The 20,000-nt window shown below is 51.8% G+C and overlaps 1 protein-coding gene across 1 annotated transcript in view; it reads left to right on the forward strand.

Annotated features, from left to right (window-relative positions):
- The window catches only part of abcc9 (ATP-binding cassette, sub-family C (CFTR/MRP), member 9), a gene marked incomplete at both ends in the record, with an annotated part of 61,187 nt that overhangs the window by 10,122 nt on the left and 31,065 nt on the right, over positions 1-20,000 (forward strand). Inside the window, 8 exons of the mRNA XM_080538139.1 lie at positions 170-304; positions 904-1,066; positions 11,708-11,748; positions 11,952-12,094; positions 12,759-12,867; positions 14,500-14,607; positions 17,454-17,526; positions 19,372-19,477. Of these exons, the coding sequence (XP_080394265.1) occupies positions 170-304; positions 904-1,066; positions 11,708-11,748; positions 11,952-12,094; positions 12,759-12,867; positions 14,500-14,607; positions 17,454-17,526; positions 19,372-19,477 (878 nt within the window). The remainder of the gene's footprint in view (positions 1-169; positions 305-903; positions 1,067-11,707; positions 11,749-11,951; positions 12,095-12,758; positions 12,868-14,499; positions 14,608-17,453; positions 17,527-19,371; positions 19,478-20,000) is intronic.

The following is a 20,000-nucleotide window of genomic DNA, read 5'->3' on the forward strand; positions in this document are numbered from 1 at the left end:
TGTGTGTGTGTGTTCTGCCATGTGTATGTGTGTGTTCTGTCGTGTGTGTGTGTGTGTGTGTGTGTTCTGTCCTGTGTGTTGTCCTGTGTGTGTGTGTGTGTGTGTGTGTTCTGTCTTGTGTGTGTGTGTGTGTGTGTGTGTGTGTGTGTGTGTGTGTGTGTGTGTGTAGATCGTGATGGGGGTGATCCTGCTGTACTACCTGCTGGGATACTCTGCTCTGGTTGGGGCGTCGGTGATCGTGCTACTGGCGCCCATCCAATACCTGATCGCCACCAAGCTGGCCGACACCCAGAAGAGCACCCTGGTAGGACCACACACACACACACACACACCCACACACACACACACACACACACACACAGGACAGAACACACACATAATCTGTAAAAAACTGAAAACTGACCGTGCCGTATTTGGGAACCTGTCACAATTCATTCACCCATCCATCTGTTAATTAATTAATTCATCCATTCATCCATCCATCCCTCCCTCACCACCCCACCTCCCTCCCTCCTCCCTCCCCTCCCCCCCCTTTCTCCCTCACTCCACCCCCTCTCCTCCCTCCCACCTCCCCCTCCCTCCTCTCTCCCTCCATCCATCCCTCCCTCTACCTCCCCCCTCCCCCTCCCTCCCTCCTCCCTCCCTCCCTCCCTCCCCCCTCCTCCCTCCCTCCCTCCCCCTCCCTCTCTCCCTCCCCTCCCTCCCCCACCACCTCCCTCCCTCCTCCCTCCCTCCCCACCTCCCTCCCCTCCCTCCTCCCTCCCTCCCTCCCCACCTCCCTCCCTCCCTCTCTCCCTCCCCTCCCTCCCTCCCTCCCCACCTCCCTCCCCTCCCTCCTCCCTCCCTCCCACCCCACCTCCCTCCCCCACCTCCCCCATCCTCCCCCCCCCCCCCCCCCCCCAGGACCAGTCTACGGAGCGTCTAAAGAAGACCACGGAGATCCTGAAGGGCATCAAGCTGCTGAAGCTGTACGCCTGGGAGAAGATCTTCTGTGACAGCGTGGAGGAGACCAGAGGCAAGGAGCTCACCAGCCTGCGCACCTTCGCCCTCTACACCTCCATGTCCAGTAAGGCATCCCCCCTTCCTTCTATACCTCCTCCTCTCACCCCCTGTTCTCTACACCTCCATGTCCAGTAAGGCATCCCCCCTTCCCTCTATACCTCCTCCTCTCACCCCCCTGTTCTCTACACCTCCATGTCCAGTAAGGCATCCCCCCTTCCCTCTATACCTCCTCCTCTCACCCCCCTGTTCTCTACACCTCCATGTCCAGTAAGGCATCACCCCTTCCCTCTATACCTCCTCCTCTCACCCCCCTGTTCTCTACACCTCCATGTCCAGTAAGGCATCCCCCCTTCCCTCTATACCTCCTCCTCTCACCCCCCTGTTCTCTACACCTCCATGTCCAGTAAGGCATCACCCCTTCCCTCTATACCTCCTCCTCTCACCCCCCTGTTCTCTACACCTCCATGTCCAGTAAGGCATCACCCCTTCCCTCTATACCTCCTCCTCTCACCCCCCTGTTCTCTACACCTCCATGTCCAGTAAGGCATCACCCCTTCCCTCTATACCTCCTCCTCTCACCCCCCTGTTCTCTACACCTCCATGTCCAGTAAGGCATCCCCCCTTCCCTCTATACCTCCTCCTCTCACCCCCCTGTTCTCTACACCTCCATGTCCAGTAAGGCATCACCCCTTCCCTCTATACCTCCTCCTCTCACCCCCCTGTTCTCTACACCTCCATGTCCAGTAAGGCATCCCCCCTTCCCTCTATACCTCCTCCTCTCACCCCCCCATCTCACCAGCCTGCACACCTTCGCCCTCTACACCTCCATGAGCAGTAAAGCGTCCCTCCTTCCCTCTACACCGCCTCCTCTCACCCCCCTGTTCTCTACACCCCCATGAGCAGTAAGACATCCCTCCTTCCCTCTGTACCTCCTCCTCTCATCCCCCTGTTCTCTACACCTCCTTCTCTCATCCCTCTGTCCTCTACACCTCAATGAGCTGTAAGACTCCTCCTCTCATCCCCCCTTCCCTCTACACCTCCTCCTCTCACCCCCTCATCTCACCAGCCTCTGCAACTTCGCCCTCTACACCTCCATGAGCAGTAAGACACACTCCTCTCATCCCCCTGTTCTCTACACCTCCATGTCTAGTAAGACACACTCCTCCTCTACACCTCCTCTCATCCCCTCTGTTCTCTACACCTCCTCTCATCCCTCTGTTCTCTACACCTCCTCTCATCCCTCTGTTCTCTACACCTCCTCTCATCCCTCTGTTCTCTACACCTCCTCTCATCCCTCTGTTCTCTACACCTCCTCTCATCCCTCTGTTCTCTACACCTCCTCTCATCCCTCTGTTCTCTACACCTCCTCTCATCCTCCTGTTCTCTACACCTCCTCTCATCCTCCTGTTCTCTACACCTCCTCTCATCCCTCTGTTCTCTACACCTCCTCTCATCCCTCTGTTCTCTACACCTCCTCTCATCCTCCTGTTCTCTACACCTCCTCTCATCCTCCTGTTCTCTACACCTCCTCTCATCCCTCTGTTCTCTACACCTCCTCTCATCCTCCTGTTCTCTACACCTCCTCTCATCCCTCTGTTCTCTACACCTCCTCTCATCCCTCTGTTCTCTACACCTCCTCTCATCCTCCTGTTCTCTACACCTCCTCTCATCCTCCTGTTCTCTACACCTCCTCTCATCCCCCTGTTCTCTACACCTCCTCTCATCCCTCTGTTCTCTACACCTCCTCTCATCCTCCTGTTCTCTACACCTCCTCTCATCCTCCTGTTCTCTACACCTCCTCTCATCCCCCTGTTCTCTACACCTCCTCTCATCCCTCTGTTCTCTACACCTCCTCTCATCCTCCTGTTCTCTACACCTCCTCTCATCCCTCTGTTCTCTACACCTCCTCTCATCCCTCTGTTCTCTACACCTCCTCTCATCCCTCTGTTCTCTACACCTCCTCTCATCCCCCTGTTCTCTACACCTCCTCTCATCCCTCTGTTCTCTACACCTCCTCTCATCCCTCTGTTCTCTACACCTCCTCACCTTCGCCCTCTACACCTCCATGTCCAGTACGACATCCCCCCTTCCCTCGACATCTCCTCCTCTCACCCCCCCATCTCACCAGCCTGCCCCCCCTTCTCTACTCCTCCTTTTCTCCTCCTCCTCTTCCTTTTTCAACTCTCTTTCCCTTCTACTCCTCTCTACACATCTATGATAGCTCCCACTGATCAAGTTATTGATCAAATGATTGATCACACAAACAAACGGCGTACTGATGATGTGCTAATGTCTTAGAGCATGGGTCACCAACAGGCGGCCCGCGGGCCAGATGCGGCCCACCAAAGCTTTCCATCGGGCCCGCCGAATATTCATGTTTTTACGGGGTTTTTTTACGTTTTTTTTGTTTTCTTTTGAAAATTCGAAAATGAGGGAAATACCGTTTAGAACATATATCATAGATTAATATTGTTCTTACAATGCAGGAGGACTCAGACCTACCTCATTCACAAAGCTGCAGCCTTGCTTCTGGTTGGGCACTGAATAGCAGTAGCGAAGCTGAAACTAATTCCCCTCTTTTATTAAATGGAATGCGGCAGACGTAGCGCTATTCTCATGCAAGAATGAGGACAAATTCATAGCTCTCATTTAACATTTCGTTGTATTTTATTTTTTCACATAGCCTACTCATAGGCCTATTTAACATTTCGTTTTATTTTATTTTTCACTCTTTGTTGCTCTTGTTTAACATTTCGTAACATTAACAGTGACTTAAATAACTACCTTCTCAGTCAGAAAATGAAAAAGATTAACATCACTTAAATAAAAAAATAGCATGGCAAATGATAGGCCTTCGTTGCCAGAAATGTTGTTTTCAAGTCGGTCAGTCAAACGTTCACCGCGGCATCCTGGTATCGCCTGGCATCTGTAGCCTATATCAAATAAAACGGTAATAACCAGGTCATTAAATTATACTTTAACAATGAATAAACCATGCCATTTAACATAGCAAAAATAAAATCCTATGTCTGCAATACTCACATTTTGTTAATGAGAGAACTGACATCTCCCCTCTGACGCCAACTTCTTAAAATCAGGCTGGACAGTTGTTAGGCTTATGCGCAAGCAGTCCTCCAAAGACTCGTTTGACAGGCTGTTCCTCTCATGCGTCTTGATAGCGTTCATCTTTGAGAACGCAGATTCGCACGTATAAGTTGACCCGAACATGGTGAGCACATACATAGCAAACGTCTTCAGTGTGCCATAGTCTTGGGGACAAGCCGTGTCTGGAATCTGCTGGGGAACTGCATCATTCCTTCATCAATGCAGATATTTTCAAAGGGCTGATACAGCTCTTTGAATTTGGCTACAATATAATCTAAAACAGGACGCACTTTATACATTTATCTGTGGCGTCCTGTGATGCATTATTGTTGTAGTGGAGGAACTTCCAGATGAGCTGGAACCTGTTCCTCAGCATGGTTTTATTGAAGTATGGAGTGGCGTCCTGTTGATCCACACTCCAATACATTTCTAGATTTGGCTTTTTTATGTAACCGGTGATGAAAGTGAGTCCAAAGAATTGTTTCAGTTCTGGGACTGTCACCGGTTTCCATAACCTCCCTCTGGAGTGTGGCAGAGTGTCGGGATGTGCCTGTAAAAACTGCTGGGCATACAGGTTGGTTTGATCTGCAATGTGCTGCAGCAGCTCATCAGTAATAAGCAGCTCCAGGAAATCAACCGGCAGGTCAGATTCCAGCTTTCTTTGAAATCTTTCCCATCAAAATATCTGACAAAAACGCACAACTGGGAAATGTCAGTGTTGTCAGTGGACTCGTCAATAGCCAGGGATATGTGTTGCGCTTCCTTGACCCCATCAAGTACACATCGTTCGACGTCCTCTGCCAAGACGTGGACACGGCGGGCGGTAGTTGTGGAAGACAGAGGTATTTGCTTAACAGAGGCGATTATCCTGTCCATCGATTTGTCGGTGGCAAGTTCCTCCAAAACAGTGACCATGCACTCCTTAAAAACCTCAGCATCAGTAAATGGCTTGTTATGCTTGGAGAGAACCCAGACAGCCCGAAGAGATGCACTAGTTGCCCTCTCTTGTTCAGTTGACGTTCTGCTAATAATTCCACTAGCATGTCCATATGCAGCTTTTAAGCTCGCAATCTTTCTGTGACGGGCCTCTGACATTTCTGGGTATGACTCTCTGAAGGCTGCATGCCTTGTGTAATTGTGACGGCGAATATTATTGTAACCAGGGAGTAGCTGAAAAGGACTGTATAATTTAGGAAGGGGGCTGGTTATCTAACTAAGGGAGCTAAATAGGCAGTATAGGAGGATACAGGCAGGGGGCGCCAGCAAACCGTTCGACTAGCAGTTAATGTCGTTAGCATTAGCAAGGGAACTAGCATTAGCATTAGCCTTCAAACAACTAGCATTAGCATTGGAGCTACAAACAACTAACACACGGTATTACATATGAACAACACATTTATTACACGACGGTTGTATACATCCCCATATATACATTCCCTCCCGGCCGGCCACACACACTCTCAATCACTCACTGATAGTCTCTGGCCTGAACAGGCTTATAGTCCAGTGGCGTGGTGCGCGTTGAGGCCTGGTGGAATGGCATGTGCGTCGATGAAGTGGTCCGCGTCGAAGCTCCGCTGGAGTCTGTGTTCGCTCGTGGAGGCGACGATTAATGTCCAGCTGGCGTCCCGCTTGGTCCAACGTTGAACAGCCGGCCGCTGGCAAGGCGGTCCAACGGGAACACAACTAACAGGCTACAGTGGTTCACTCAATAATCGCTTTTCCTGGCGTCTTCAGTTGCTGCACGGTGTGCGCGCTGCTGAATCCGCCATCTTAGATCGGCTTCGTTGCTTCTCTCGTTCTGCTTCTCTGTCGTTCTGCTTCTCATAACACACTCTGACTGACGGACTACTTCCGTCTCTTATATAGACACCACCGAACCTAACATCCGGTCACGGACACACCCCGGATATACTACGTCATCGGACATATACATAAACAGTACAATAATAACACATACACTTCATAAAACGTACAGAAATAGTATAGAAAATAACAAAGAAATAACTGGGGCAAAATAGGGCTGGTTTGGGGAAACTAAACTGGCACTAAACTGTGGGCCTTCACAACAGCCGCCCCATGAAACCCTCGGTTTCAGTTAACTAAGAAGGCACACTGGCTAGGCTGCTCTAGCAGCGTGAAGTAGGAGGTGATAGTGTCGACCACTCTGCCTGTCTGCCAGGCGGCGCGCGGAAGGGACTGGTCGATCACCGGTACCACGGCACCTTCGGACAAGCGGTCTCTCTCCCTCAGCAGAGTCTTCTGCTTCTCCTCCTTCTCCAGGGCGCGGATGTGCTCCTCGAAGCAGATCAAAGCGTCTTCCTGGTCCATGTTCTGCAGCGCCTCGTACTCAGCGAAGGAGGGGTCGTCCAGCAGGTACTGCTGGGCCTCGGACCAGGTGGTGCGGTAGGTGACGTTGGCCATGTTGTCCAGAATGCTCTTCAGCGCCTCCCAGTTCCTCTTCCTGAGCTGCTTGGCTTGTTCCTTCTCCTTCTTAGCCTGGTAGGCCTTAAACGCTTGCTTCTTCTCACTCAGCTTGGGCAGGGCGCTGTAGCGTGGGTCGTTGATGATCATTCTCATGGTTTGCTCCCATGACGCGTCGGATGAACCACCATCCTCCTCCAGAAGCTCTTTGAAGGCCTGCTTGGCCTCCTCCTTTGGGTTCCACTTTACTCTCTTCTTCGCCAACTCCGGCCTTTCCTCCTTGGAGGCGTCTACAATACTGGCTGAGACTTTCATGGCTGACGTGTACTCGACGGAGTTGACGGGTACGTCAATGCTGCCCTCGGCCACGTGAGGGTGCATGGCCACCTGCAGGTGTTCCTCGGCAACAGCTGTTGCCGCCATGGCACGGTAGCGCCACCACCGGGACTCCTTCGTCTGGGAGTTGTAGTAGTAAGGCTTTCCCGTGTCAGACTTGTACTCTGTCCACAGAGACTTCTTCTTTGGTTGGTCATCCTGTGGTGAACCATTTGTGGTACTAACTGTTCCAGGTGCACTGGCAGCAATAGATTCCACTCCAGGCGGTCCGGTTGGTTGGTTTGCTTCTTCTGTTCGGACATGGAGGGATGACGTAGCTCTCCCGTCTCTATCTCTCCCCTCGGTAGCGCCTTGGAGGGCCCACCCAAGCGCAGTCTTAACAGCCATCGGGCAGCCTCGTGGTCCTCTCAGCGGAGGACGGAGCGACACGATCAGGTCAGCGTTGTCCGAGCCGATGAGAAGGGTTGGCTCCGCTCCTTCTATCGGGTGTAGGTCTACTCCCCGTAGGTGGGGATATCTTGCGCGTAACCTCTCCAGGGGGTAGTCGTAGCGGGAGAGCGCTAGCTGGTCGGCGGTGAAGACATTCTGAAGCCGATGTCTATCCGACGGCCGCCCCGCCGGGGAGATAGAGAAGTTGATTCTCGCCCCGGTGACCTCTTTAAGGTCGCGACGTATCGTGCGCAGAGTCAGCTTCTCCGCAGTCCCTTGGAGCCCCAACTGGCGCACTGCCCCCTGGAGAAGGATGGTCCGTTCCGACCCGTCGTCTAGAACGGCGTACGTGTCGTACACAGCGTTGTTGTGGTGAAGTCGGACCTTCACCACCTTCAGTAGAACCTTAGAGCCGCTGCTCTGTGGCGAGTCTAGGTAGTAGACAGGGGTTTCCTCTTCCGGTGCGCGACCGGACCTAGGGCTTCTGTTGCCCTCCGTGGACCTGGCGAGGGAGACCTCGTGTAGGATGTGGAGGTGGACCTCCTCACAGCGGTTGCACTTCCTCCTCAAGGTGCAGTTCTTCGCCAGATGGTCGCGCCCACAGTTCCAGCACCTCTTGTTCTCCTCGAGCCACCTCTGCTTGTCCTCGGTACTCAGGTTGTTGAAGTCACTGCACTCATTGAACCAGTGCTCGCTGGGGCAGTACGGACATGGCGGTGGACCTCTCCGTCCCTTTTGAGGGGGTTGAGAGGAATCCTTTCCCTCAGGTCGGGTGGTCCTCTCTCTCCGAGGCTCCTCCTCCGTGTGCAGCACTCCTACTGGGCGTCCTCTGTTCGAGCTCGGCCGGTCCCAGCGGTCTCCCTTCTCCCTCTCCTTCTTCGGCTCAGCGTAACCCATGGCGTCTACGTTGGTGTCATGCACTTCCTCCAGTAGGAACTCCGCGAAGGCAGCCATGCTCAGACCCAACTTCTCGGGGTTACGAACGCGCTGCTGTCGCCGGAACCTCTCCTGCCGGAAGCGTGGGATCTTGCGGAGCAGCCGCTCTACGTTGGAGGTGCTGTTGATCTCGCTGGCGCCAGCTGGGCCCTGCGTCTTCAGCATTCCAACCAAGGTGTGCACGCGGAGCGCGAAGTCATCCAGCGCCCGGTCATCCTTGATGGGGGCCTGCTGTTCGAGGGCTTGCAGTTCAGCAAGGGCGTGGTTCCAGGGACGACCGTAGCGGGCATCCAAGTCAGCGAGCGCTCTGGTGTAAGGTGTAGGTGCGGAGGCATGAGCCAGTACCATGTTGTGGGCTCTGGGGTTCCTCACATGCTGAAGGAGAATCGCATATTTGTAGGACTCCGAGCAGGAGTTGTCCAAGAGCGTGTCTAGGCAGATGCGTAGCTCCACATACTGGCTCCTGTCCTCGTCCTTGAAGAAGGGGAACTTGGGTCCCTCCACCTGGGGGAACATCCTGTAGTGGATCATCGGGGCTGGAGTGACGGTCTGGGTGTCCGGCCTGCATGCATTTTGGTGCACTGGAGGACCTAGGGGTGTGCTACGCTCTTGGGGGATGGCTCCCCTCCCGGGCAGCGACGCTGGCTCCCTCTGGGCCGCGTAGCGGTCGGGTCCCTGGTCCTCTTCCTTCCAGGTGGTCAGCTGGGCCTGCAGTTGGACAGTCATGGCGGGGGTCATGGAGCCATCGGCGGGGGGTTCAGGAGATGGCACTCGAGAGGGCCGTGCGGATGATGCTCTGGAGCTACGGGCCGACGGACCTCTGCTGATGCACACGTCGCGCATGGTCTGCATCACTTCCTCCATCTTCTCCGCGTGCAGTTGCTCTCTCTCCATCTGGAGGCGGTCGCGCTCCATCTGGAAGCGTTCACGTTCTAGCGCCTCCTGGCGCTGTCTCTCCGCCTGGAGGCGGTCGCGCTCCATCTGGAAGCGTTCACGTTCTAGCGCCTCCTGGCGCTGTCTCTCCGCCTCGCGTTCCGCTCCGTTCATCTGGAAGCGTTCACGTTCTAGCGCCTCCTGGCGCTGTCTCTCCGCCGCGCGTTCCGCTCCGTCCATCTGGAAGCGTTCACGTTCTAGCGCCTCCTGGCGCTGTCTCCCCGCCGCCTCCATCTGGAGGCGCTCGCGTTCTAGCGCCTCCTGGCGCTGTCTCCCCGCCGCCTCCATCTGGAGGCGCTCGCGCTCGAAATGGATGCGTTCCCTCTCTAACGCCATCTCGGCCTGTTGGCGCTCCCGCTCTAACGCCATCTCGGCCTGTTGGCGCATATATTCTGACAGCGCGGCACTACTCCCTCTGGAGTGCAGGCTATCCGCCCCAGAGGCATAACTGCCCACGGAAGCCCTGGACCGGTAGGAAGCCACTGAGCGGCAGGAGCTAGGTCTCGAGCGCGCCGTACTGGGAGGCAGATCGTTAAGGCTGAGGCCCTCCCTCTTCCGCCCGCAGGCGCTGTCGGACCGGGCCTCTCCTTCCTGTTCTTCCGTTTCCACGGCAAAACCCTGCGGTTCTGCCATCTCATCCTCAGGCTGGTGCTCTTTGAGGGCTGTCTCAGTGCTAGCCACCCGCGCGCCGGCGGACACCTCGGCCTCTCCGACCACTGTATCCCGTGGAGTGCGCTCCTCGCTACCACTCAGTGAGCTTTCGAGCTCAAGCTCATACTCCTGTAACCTCGGAGGCAACCGCGGGACTCTCTGTGGTCGTGGCTCTGGCTCAGGGGGCGGAGAAGGGGGGGTAACTGTCTGGTCTGGTTGGCTGCGCTCAGCCATGCTATCACTACACTACCTATCCGGCTCGAAGGACCAATTGTAACCAGGGAGTAGCTGAAAAGGACTGTATAATTTAGGAAGGGGGCTGGTTATCTAACTAAGGGAGCTAAATAGGCAGTATAGGAGGATACAGGCAGGGGGCGCCAGCAAACCGTTCGACTAGCAGTTAATGTCGTTAGCATTAGCAAGGGAACTAGCATTAGCATTAGCCTTCAAACAACTAGCATTAGCATTGGAGCTACAAACAACTAACACACGGTATTACATATGAACAACACATTTATTACACGACGGTTGTATACATCCCCATATATACATTCCCTCCCGGCCGGCCACACACACTCTCAATCACTCACTGATAGTCTCTGGCCTGAACAGGCTTATAGTCCAGTGGCGTGGTGCGCGTTGAGGCCTGGTGGAATGGCATGTGCGTCGATGAAGTGGTCCGCGTCGAAGCTCCGCTGGAGTCTGTGTTCGCTCGTGGAGGCGACGATTAATGTCCAGCTGGCGTCCCGCTTGGTCCAACGTTGAACAGCCGGCCGCTGGCAAGGCGGTCCAACGGGAACACAACTAACAGGCTACAGTGGTTCACTCAATAATCGCTTTTCCTGGCGTCTTCAGTTGCTGCACGGTGTGCGCGCTGCTGAATCCGCCATCTTAGATCGGCTTCGTTGCTTCTCTCGTTCTGCTTCTCTGTCGTTCTGCTTCTCATAACACACTCTGACTGACGGACTACTTCCGTCTCTTATATAGACACCACCGAACCTAACATCCGGTCACGGACACACCCCGGATATACTACGTCATCGGACATATACATAAACAGTACAATAATAACACATACACTTCATAAAACGTACAGAAATAGTATAGAAAATAACAAAGAAATAACTGGGGCAAAATAGGGCTGGTTTGGGGAAACTAAACTGGCACTAAACTGTGGGCCTTCACAACAATTATATTCTTTTTCTACAGCTACCGTTTCATTGCAGATGAGGCATACAGGTTTTGCGTTATAAAAAGTGGGCAAGATGAATGCGTACTTTTCAGTCCATTCCTCATTAAAGCTGCGGTTTTCCACGTCAATTTTACGTTTCAGCTTCTTTGAGAGTGACATTTTGTCTGTCCTCACAATTGTGTTCGGAGCCGTTGGTTAGACAGATAGTAAACAGAATGAGATAGCTAACAGATAACAGAATGAAGCTCCAATTACCAAAGGCAATAAATAAGAACTGCAGGTGGAACACTGGAGTCAGAACAATCATTGAAAAATAGGTATGAAGTGAAGCCAAAATATCTCGATTGCCCCCTGGTGGCTGGTTGGATAATAGGTGTCAGGAGTCTGTTCACACTGATAATAGGCTAATAATCATTAATAACATTAATTTAGTAAGAAAAAGAAAATATTAAACAGTAATATGCTAATAGTACTATATACAATAGTATGCCTAAATAAAATAATAATTATATATTATATATATATATATATATATATATATATATATATATATATATTAAAGTCCGGCCCCCACAGTGTATGCTTTGAAAAATTCTGGCACTTGGACAAATATAGTTGGTGACCCCTGTCTTAGAGTGTTCTACCTCTTCTCCTCTTCTCCTGGTCATCCACCTCTTCTTGTCCTCCCTCTCTCCGTAGTCTTCATGAACGCTGCCATCCCCATCGCTGCTGTGCTCGCGGTAAGAAGAGCGCCCCCTGTCTGCTGAGTCTGGCCACTGTATTTTTCAAAATAAAAGTCCAAACATTTTGATTGGTTGCCGACATGCGGACCAAAACACTAGACTAACATGTCACATATGTTGTAGTAATAACACATGTGTGCGTGTGTCTCTGTGTGTGTGTATGTGTGTGTGTGTCTGTGTGTGTCTCTCCCCCCCCCCAGACGTTTGTCACCTACTCTCTGATCAACGAGAGCCGGCCCACCCCCTCCGAGGCCTTCGCTGCCCTGGCGCTGTTCCACATCCTGGTCACCCCCCTGTTCCTGCTGTCCACCGTGGTGCGCTTCGCTGTCAAGGCCCTGGTCAGGTGAGACAACAAGGCCCTGCAAGGCCCTGGTCAGGTCAGTCAACAAGGCCCTGGTCAGGTCAGTCAACAAGGCCCTGGTCAGGTCAGTCAACAAGGCCCTGGTCAGGTCAGTCAACAAGGCCCTGGTCAGGTCAGTCAACAAGGCCCTGGTCAGGTCAGTCAACAAGGCCCTGGTCAGGTCAGTCAACAAGGCTTCATGGCCCCCTGGTCAGGTGAGACAAGGCCCTGGTCAGGTGAGACAAGGCCCTGGTCAGGTCAGTCAACGCTGAGGGTCAAAGGTCTCCTCACCTCATCTCACACACATTCTACTGTACAACACTGAGGGGTCAGAGGTCATTCTACTGAGGCCTAGTAGTTGGGACCCTGGACTCGCCCGCAACCGAATACTGGAGCACAGATAGTCTGCATGCTTGGCATGCTTTGGATGGAATGTTACAATGCTGTTTACTGATCCCCTGCCGTGTGTGTGTGTGTGTGTGTGTGTGTGTGTCAATATGTGTGTGTGTGTGTGTGTGTGTGTGTGTGCGTCTGTGTGTGTGTGTGTGTGTGTGTGTGTGTCCATATGTGTGTGTGTGTGTGTGTGTGTGTGTGTCCGTCCTTGCGTCCATATGCGTCTGTGCGTCCATATGCGTCCGTGCGTCCATATGTGTGTGTGTGTGTGTAGTGTACAGAAGCTGGGTGAGTTCCTGCAGAGTGACGAGATAGGTGACGACAGCTGGAGGAACGGTGACATGTCTGTCTCCTTGGATACGTGCAAGAAGCACCCGGGGGCGGTGAGTACTCAGGCCACGCCCCTTCCCTGCCCTACGCTGGCCTCCCATTGGTCCACGTTCCCCAGACCACGCCTCCAATGCAGCCCAACACTGCCCACCCATTGGCCCACTGCCCCTAGGCCACGCCCCCAACACAGCCCAACGCTGGCCACCGATTGGTCCACGGCCCCCAGACCACGCCCCCCAACAGAGCACAACGCTGGCCACCCATTGGCCCACGCTTCCCTAGGCCACGCCCCAATACAGCCCTATGCTGGCCACCCATTGGCCCACGGCCCCTAGGCCACGCCCCCAACACAGCCCAACGCTGGCCACCCATTGGCCCACGGCCCTAGGCCACGCCTTTACCTCACATCAATCATCTCCTAGCTCAGTGGCCTTGTGGTCAGAGTGTCTTCAGCACTCTTGAGATTGAGTTGGGAGGTTGTGAGTTCGATCCCCGGCCGAGTCATACCACCAAAGACTAAACATGGTACCTGATGCCTCTCTGCTTGGCACTCAGCATTAAGGGTTGGATTGGGGGGGTAAGACCCTGCGGCATACCAGCGTCATGTCCAGGGGGGGTACTTGTATATCAAGCCGCCTCACGCTACGGAAACAGGAGATAGGCTCCTGCCCCCTATGGGCCGCTAGGCTCCAGAACCATCGATTCTCAAGGATACTTACTTACTTAATTATCTCCCCCCCACCCTCAGTAGCTCCACTCCCACTAAGGCCAGATCTGACGCCTTGGTATTCCAGGCTTGTACGTGCAGTGGCCTGTCGCCCGGGGTAACAAGGTTAACACCCCGTTAACCTTTGACCTCACCCTGCCGAGCTCTGTACCCGTCCAGCCAGCCAGCCAATCACAGCGCAGCCCCCTCATCCTGAGGTGATGAGGTCACACACACATGCATGACTGCAGGATTTACACCGCTCGCAACACTGTGGAAGATCATGGTCAAAGATACCTACACAGACACGCACACACACACACGCATAATGGTTTTGAGACAATTGTTTTCTCGTTGTGCTGTTGAGAGATGTGTGTGTAACTGTAGACTGTAGTCAGGGATGGGAGGAGGGGAGGGTGGAGAGGGGGAGGGGGAGGGGAGGGTGGAGAGGGGGAGGGGGAGGGGGAGGGGGAGGGAGAGGGGGAGGAGGGGGGGAGAAGCACACCATCTCATGTTCTCAGCTGTTCTCTGGACTTTGACAAGTTTATTTCTGTTTGGAGGGAAAGAGAGAAGAGAGGAGGGAATGGAGAGGGGGGAAGGGGATGGAGGGAGAGAGGGAAGAGGAGGAGGGGATGGAGAGGGGGGGAGGGGATAGAGAGAGAGAGAGAGAAGAGAGATGGAGAGAGAGAGGAGAGGAGGAGAGGGAGAAGAGAGAGAAAATAGGAGGGGTTGGAGGAGAGAGAGGGCTCCAGCCGTGCCCAAGACAGAGCTCTCTCCCTGGGGGGGGGGGGGGGAGGGGGGGCAGGTCCCTGGGGGGGGAAGCGGAAGAACCGCCAAGTTTATCACTCAGTGAAATCTCTCTGTTGGTTTTCATCATCTTGCATCATGTTCTCTGCCCCTTCTCTCTCCCTCCCCCATCTCTCTTTCTCTCTCCATCCTCCATCTCTCTCTCTCTCTCTCTCCCCCCCCCCCCCTCCAGACCAAGGCCATTAACAGGAAGCAGCCTCTGAGGTTCCAGATGGACAGCTATGAGCAGCCCCCCCGCAGAGCCATGCGCCCCAACGAGACGGAGGACGTGGCTGTGAAGGTCAGGGGTCAACACACACACACACACACACACACACACGCACACACATACATACACACACGCACACACACACACACTCACACATATACATGTAGCCACACACACACACACACACGCATGCACATACATACATACACACACATACACACACGTAGCCACACACACGCACACCCACGTACGCACGCACACACACACACACACACACACACACACACACACACATACACACACACATACACACACACATATTGCTACATACTGTAAAACATACACAAACTCTTTAAACTAACATACACTAGTGCTTACACACACACACACACACACACAAACACACACACACACACACACACACACACACACACACACACACAGTAGCAGATACACACAGTACAGCTGTAGTGTATTTAATCTCAGTTTTGTTACATCTGCCCGGTCATTCACATGACATTCACACACACACACACACACACACACACACACACACACACAAACACAAGCACACAAAATACCGCCATTTAATTTTCCCTGGCAGATGTTTCATCTCTGGGTTAGAGTGTGTGTGTCTCACCCTGAGGATAGGATCGCTGTGTGTGTGTGTGTGTGTGTGTCTCAGGAAACACATCCCCAATTTAACCGCATGATTCTCACGAGAACACGACTCCAGAAGGGACGGATGATGTTGGCCTGCTGCCTTACTGTCTTATTGTGCTGCGATGTCAGGAACCCAGGAAGCCTAAGAACTCTCTTACACTTGTGTAATGTTACGTAATGGAAATACCGTGATATCTGGTGAATACCGTGATATCTGGGAAGTACCGTGATATCTGGGAAGTACCGTGATATCTGGGAAGTACCGTGATATCTGGGAAGTACCGTGATATCTGGGAAGTACCGTGATATCTGGGAAGTACCGTGATATCTGGGAAGTACCGGGGTATCTGGGAAGTACCGGGGTATCTAGTGAATGCAGGGGGATCTGGGAATTGTCTTGGCCTTGAATAGACGTCAGTCTTTGATTGTAATCATCTATTTATTTGTTCTGGATCACTGAATCTTGTGTGATGTGAACTGTTCTTGAGGGGATGGGGGAGAAGGGGTTGGGGGAGGGAGGGGGGCGGAGGGGGGAGGGGGGGAGGATGATTGCTGGCTAAAACAAACAGTTGAATGTGACAAGATATAAAACAAGGGAGCTATGTATACATGAACATAGTCGAAGGGGGAGGAAGAGGGGGAGGAAGCAGCATGTTTGAATCTGACTGAATGAGACTTTTTTATTTGAATGTTTATCAACCTAATCTTAAATGTTCCCAGCTGATTAGTCTCAGCTGACCTTAGGGGCCTTACAGGAATATAGGGTGGGAGAAGATCTGATATGTATTTTGGTCCAAGACCATTTTGTGATTTGTATGTAATTAGGAGTATTTTGAATTCAATTCTCTGAGAGACTGGTAGCCAGTGCAGGGATCTCAGGGTTGGTGTAATGTGTTCACACTTCTTTGTTTTTGTTAGGACCCTAGCAGCGGCATTTTGGATGAGATGCATTTCACGAACAGCTCCTTTAGATAGGCCTGTTAGTTGAACATTACAATAATCAAGTCTACTCTAAACAAATGCATGAATGAGTTTTTCAAGGTCTTGCTTGGACATGAAACCTCTCATTCTTGTTTTCTCTCAATTTTGTTCTTTTTTATGATGTGGCAATGGAATGGAAGCATGTAGAGATTGAATAGAAGGGGGCCAAGGATTCATCCTTGGGGAACCCCACATGTTACTTTAATTTGGTCAGACACAACGTTGCCAATGGAGACATAATAGAAAAGCGCTATACAAGTCTAATGTATTATTATTATTATTATTATTATTATTATTATTATTATTATTATTATTATTATTATTATTATTATTATTATTATTATTATAATAGCTTCTGTTCTGTAGGTAGGATCTAAACCAGTTTAGGGCAGTGCCTGAATGTCCTACATAGGTTTTTGTTGCAGCCTCCTCTCTCTCTGCTGTTCCTTTGTTGTGTTGCAGGATGGCAGTGGGGAGAGGAGGCCTGATTGGTAGATGCAGCACACCTGTGGCTATGCCTATATAGGCTGTGCTGGTGACACCAGTCTCTCTCTCTCTCTCCATGCAGGAGCATACCTTTTGATCATTTGTTTGTGGCAGACCTTTTCTTGTGTTTACACCTTACAACATTCCACATGCCTACTGATCACTCACCCACACCATCGATCATACTGACCATCACATCCCACATCTAGGGCCGGTTTCACAGACAAGGCTTAAGCCTAGTCCTAGACTACAAAACATCTTCAATGGAGATTTTACATTGAAAGTGTGATTTAGTCCAGGACTAGGCTTAAGCCTTGTCTCTGAAACCGGCCCCTAGTCTGTTTACTTTAGTCTTTAGTTAGTAATAAAAAAAAAAAAATATTTTCTCTACCCCTGACTTGTCTCCCTGCTTGTCACTCACTTTGGGCCGGGTTAGTGACATCTATCTATTAGAAAGTCATGGTCTACAGTGTCAAAGGCAGCACTAAGGTCTAGTAGTACCAAAACTGAGATTTTTCAGAGTTGGTGTCTACACGAATGTCATTAAGGACCTTAATAAGGGCCGTTTCAGTGCTATGTTGGGGGCGAAAGCCTGATTGAAAGTCATCAAAGAGATCATTAAGGGTCAAATAATTGCTTAAGTTGTTCTTGGGCAACCATTTCAATTATGTTTATGTCTACTTATCCCCCTCTCTATCTATCTACTACTCTACCAGTCTACTCATCCCCCTCTCTATCTATCTACTACTCTATCAGTCTACTTATCCCCCTCTCTCCACTCTGTTCAGGTGAGCAACGGATTCTTCACATGGGGAAGCAACTTGTCAACGCTGACCGACATCAACATCCGCATCCCGACAGGTAACCTAGCAACCCAACAGGTAACCTGACTCTGGGAACGCCACTGGGAATGCCAGGCCCTACATGAGCAAGCAGTTTAAATGGTTGCAGACAGACAGACAGTGTAGTGTGTCTAACAACTACACTAACAAACATGTACACAGACACACACACACCGCATACACACACACACACACACACCGCACATACACACACACTCTTGACCTCAGGGCCAGTGACTCAGATATCCAAGCTATTCTGCGTAGACGACAGGATTGGCTAGACCTCAGGGATCGACAGGATTGGCTAGACCTCAGGGAGCGACAGGATTGGCTAGACCTCAGGGACGCTATTCTGGGCGGCTGGCGTGTGGAGCAGCTCCGTGTGAGAGGAAACGTTACCGCTGGTCTGATGAAGTGGCGTCTGTAAAGCCTGAGGAGACCCACCCAGGCAGTGTAGTATGTCTAACAGTATCTCTAACACACACACACAGATACACACGCCGCATACACACACACACACACACACACAGACACACATACATAGATACACACGCACACACACACACACACCCACACACACACACACGTACCCAGACACAGATACACTGCATACACACACACACACGTACCCAGACACAGACACACTGTATACACACACATACACGTACCCAGACACAGATACACTGCATACACACACCATACACACATACGCACACACACACACACACACACACACACACACTGCATACACTCACCGTACACACACACACACACACACGAACCCAGACACACACATACGCACACACACACACACACACACACACACACAGACACACACACACACTGCATACCCTCACCGTACACACACACACACACACACACACACACACACACACGTACCCAGACACAGACACACTGCATACACACACCATACACCCACACACACACACACACACACACACACACGTACCCAGACACAGACACACTGTATACACACACACACACGTACCCAGACACAGATACACTGCATACACACACCATACACACATACGCACACACACACACACACACTGCATACACTCACCGTACACACACACACACGAACCCAGACACACACATACGCACACACACACACACACACACACACACACACACACACACTGCATACCCTCACCGTACACACACACACACACACACACACACACACACGCACACACACACACACACACACACACACACACACGTACCCAGACACAGACACACTGCATACACACACCATACACACACACACACACACACACACACAGTCCCACCCAGGCCTGCTTCTCTCACCCCCCCCCCCCCAACATAATTTGATATGGGAGTGGATTGGAGCTAGAATTTACACTTAATGTTATGTACTTTACTGCTCCTACAAAAGTTCTGGGTATTACATTCTGACTGTGTTTAATGTTGTGATAGGGTCAGGGTTCATGACAGTGACAGGGTCATGGGTTAAGGCGGTGACAAGGTCAGGGTTCATGACAGTGACAGGGTCATGGGTTAAGGCGGTGACAAGGTCAGGGTTCATGACAGTGACAGGGTCAAGGGTTAAGGCGGTGACAAGGTCAGGGTTCATGACAGTGACAGGGTCGAGGGTCAAGGCGGTGGCAGGGTCAGGGTTCATGACAGTGACAGGGTCAAGGGTTAAGGCGGTGACAGGGTTTAGGTGGGACTATAGAGGAAACACTGGCTTTCATTTCCCCTCAGACATTCTCGTCATAGAGAGCTGATCATGTTTCATAACTACAGGGTCCATGTCTGATATCAAACCTCTCTTTTATCTCTTATCTTCTATCTCTTGCGTCTCTCGTGTCGGCTGCAGGTCAGCTGACCATGATCGTGGGCCAGGTGGGTTGTGGGAAGTCGTCGCTGCTCCTGGCAATGCTGGGGGAGATGCAGACCATCAGCGGAAAGGTCTTCTGGAGCAAGTGAGTAACGCTGGGAATACAGTGATATCTGGGAATACCTGGATGTCTGGGAATACCTGGATGTCTGGGAATACTGTGATATCTGGGAATACTGTGATATTGTTGAATTCCAGGCAATAGTCTGAAGAGCTTGACAACGCCAGATGTGTCAGTGTCCCGTTCCTGGCATGTCACGCTGGTTAGTTCTGGACAGAGATTAAACCTAGTCCAGACACAGATTAAGACTAGACCTGGCACACATTAAGACTAGTCATGGACACAGATTAAGACTAGAGACACATATTAAGACTAGTCATGGACACAGATTAAACCAGTCCTGGACTAAATCACACTTTCAATGGAAAGTCTCCATCAGGGTGCTTTGTGGTCTTGCTGTCAGATGAAACTGTAACCAACCCAGAGTCGACGGTCCGCCTTCTAAGGATCGTTGGAAGCATCTTGGTGGCAGGCTGTCTTGGTGGAGTTATCTAAACTCATTCACCAAGTCCTGATACAGAGGGAGTGTTTCGAGCGTTCGTGGTCA

The sequence above is a fragment of the Nansenia antarctica genome (genome assembly GCF_963989245.1).
Source record: "Nansenia antarctica genome assembly, chromosome: 8".
Lineage (NCBI taxonomy): Eukaryota > Metazoa > Chordata > Actinopteri > Argentiniformes > Microstomatidae > Nansenia > Nansenia antarctica.